The sequence below is a fragment of the Corapipo altera genome, unplaced genomic scaffold (genome assembly GCF_003945725.1).
Source record: "Corapipo altera isolate COAL_440 unplaced genomic scaffold, ASM394572v1 53055, whole genome shotgun sequence".
NCBI classification, from domain to species: Eukaryota; Metazoa; Chordata; class Aves; order Passeriformes; family Pipridae; genus Corapipo; species Corapipo altera.
In genome coordinates this window covers 1-1,425 of record NW_020891175.1, presented here as the reverse complement: position 1 = coordinate 1,425, position 1,425 = coordinate 1, and the positions used below count along the sequence as shown (strand labels likewise).

General features: G+C 49.8%; 1 protein-coding gene across 1 annotated transcript; it reads right to left on the bottom strand.

Annotated features, from left to right (window-relative positions):
- Positions 1 to 635: 635 nt before the first annotated feature.
- Positions 636 to 1,400, bottom strand: LOC113942522 (olfactory receptor 14C36-like). Its single transcript, XM_027633635.1, has one exon. The coding sequence runs from the start codon at positions 1,398 to 1,400 to the stop codon at positions 636 to 638; it is 765 nt and encodes a 254-aa protein (XP_027489436.1).
- Between the last annotated feature and the right edge of the window lie 25 nt (positions 1,401 to 1,425).

Here is a 1,425-nt window from a genome sequence, read left to right as displayed (position 1 = left end):
GACTCTATTCCTTGGACTTCTTCTCAACACCAGTGTTGGGAAAAGACCTCAGCCTTCAGGAAGTGCCTGGAGGGGAACCCCTTTGCTGCTGGAACTGCTGTTGTGGAGCCCAGCCCTGTCCCAGCAGTGCCCAGGGCTTGTCCCTGCCTGTGCTCACAGGCCTGACCCACAGCAGGACAGTGATTGAGCTGCCAGAGCACTCAGGCCTTGGGCACGGACAGGAAAGGAGAGGGTGGGAGTGCAAAGAGAGCAGCTCTGAACAGACCCAGTTCTGGGGCTCCCTGGCAGCGCTGGGACTCTTTTCCCCTCCACATCTGCAAACATGGAAATGTCCTCCAGCTTCAAGGAAAATCAGGAAGGATCAGGAAAAAGAATTTGTGTCCTTTCTTAGAGATTGTGATTCCTCATGTACAAAGTAACACAGGGAGAATGTTTGACAAATACTTTGCTGCACAAACTTTTATTTTGTTTAAATCCACACAAAACATGATTCCTGATTAGTACATTTTGTGGGTCAAAAAAAGGAGACAATGAGTGAATTATATATGGGATGAAGAATAAAATTTCAGTGTTAATGACATGAACAGAGGAAAAAAAACCAGGAAAACCCCCCACCCCAAACACTGTCAAAAACTTTAGAAGGTAGACTGGGCCCAAAATGTGTTACACAATGAGTGTTCTGCAGAAGAAAAGACGCAGTTTATTGCTTCTGAAAAACATCCAGTCATTGTTTTCCTTATGGCATCCTTGAGTTCCTGGTTCTTGAGGCTGTAGATGAGGGGGTTCAGTGCTGGAGGCACAACCGAGTACAGAACTGACACCACCAGGTCCAGGGATGGGGAGGAGATGGAGGGGGGCTTCAGGTAGGCAAATGTGGCAGTGCTGACAAACAGGGAGACCACAGCCAGGTGAGGGAGGCACGTGGAAAAGGCTTTGTACCGTCCCTGCTGAGAGGGGATCCTCAGCACAGCCCTGAAGATCTGCACATAGGAGAAAACAATGAAAACAAAACAACCAAACATTAAACAGGCAATAACCCCAATGAGCCCAATTTCCCTGAGGTACCCTGAGTGTGAGCAGGAGAGCTTGAGGATTGCAGAGATTTCACAGAAGAACTGGCCCAGGGCATTGCCCTGGCACAGGGGCAGGGAAAATGTATTGGCTATGTGCAGCAGAGCATTGAGAAAGCCAGTGGCCCAGGCAGCTGCTGCCATGTGGGCACAAGCTCTGCTGCCCAGGAGGGTCCCGTAGTGCAGGGGTTTGCAGATGGCAACGTAACGGTCGTAGCACATGATGGTGAGGAGAGAAAACTCTGCACCAAGAAAGATGACAAGCAGAAAGATCTGTGCAGCACATCCGTGGTAGGAAATGGTTCTGGTATCCCAGAGGGAATTGTGCATGGCTTTGGGGACAGTGGTGCAGATG

Coding starts and splice junctions, on each gene's coding strand:
- LOC113942522 (XM_027633635.1), bottom strand. CDS start 1,400: ATGCACAATTCCCTCTGGGATACCAGAACCATTTCCTACCACGGATGT.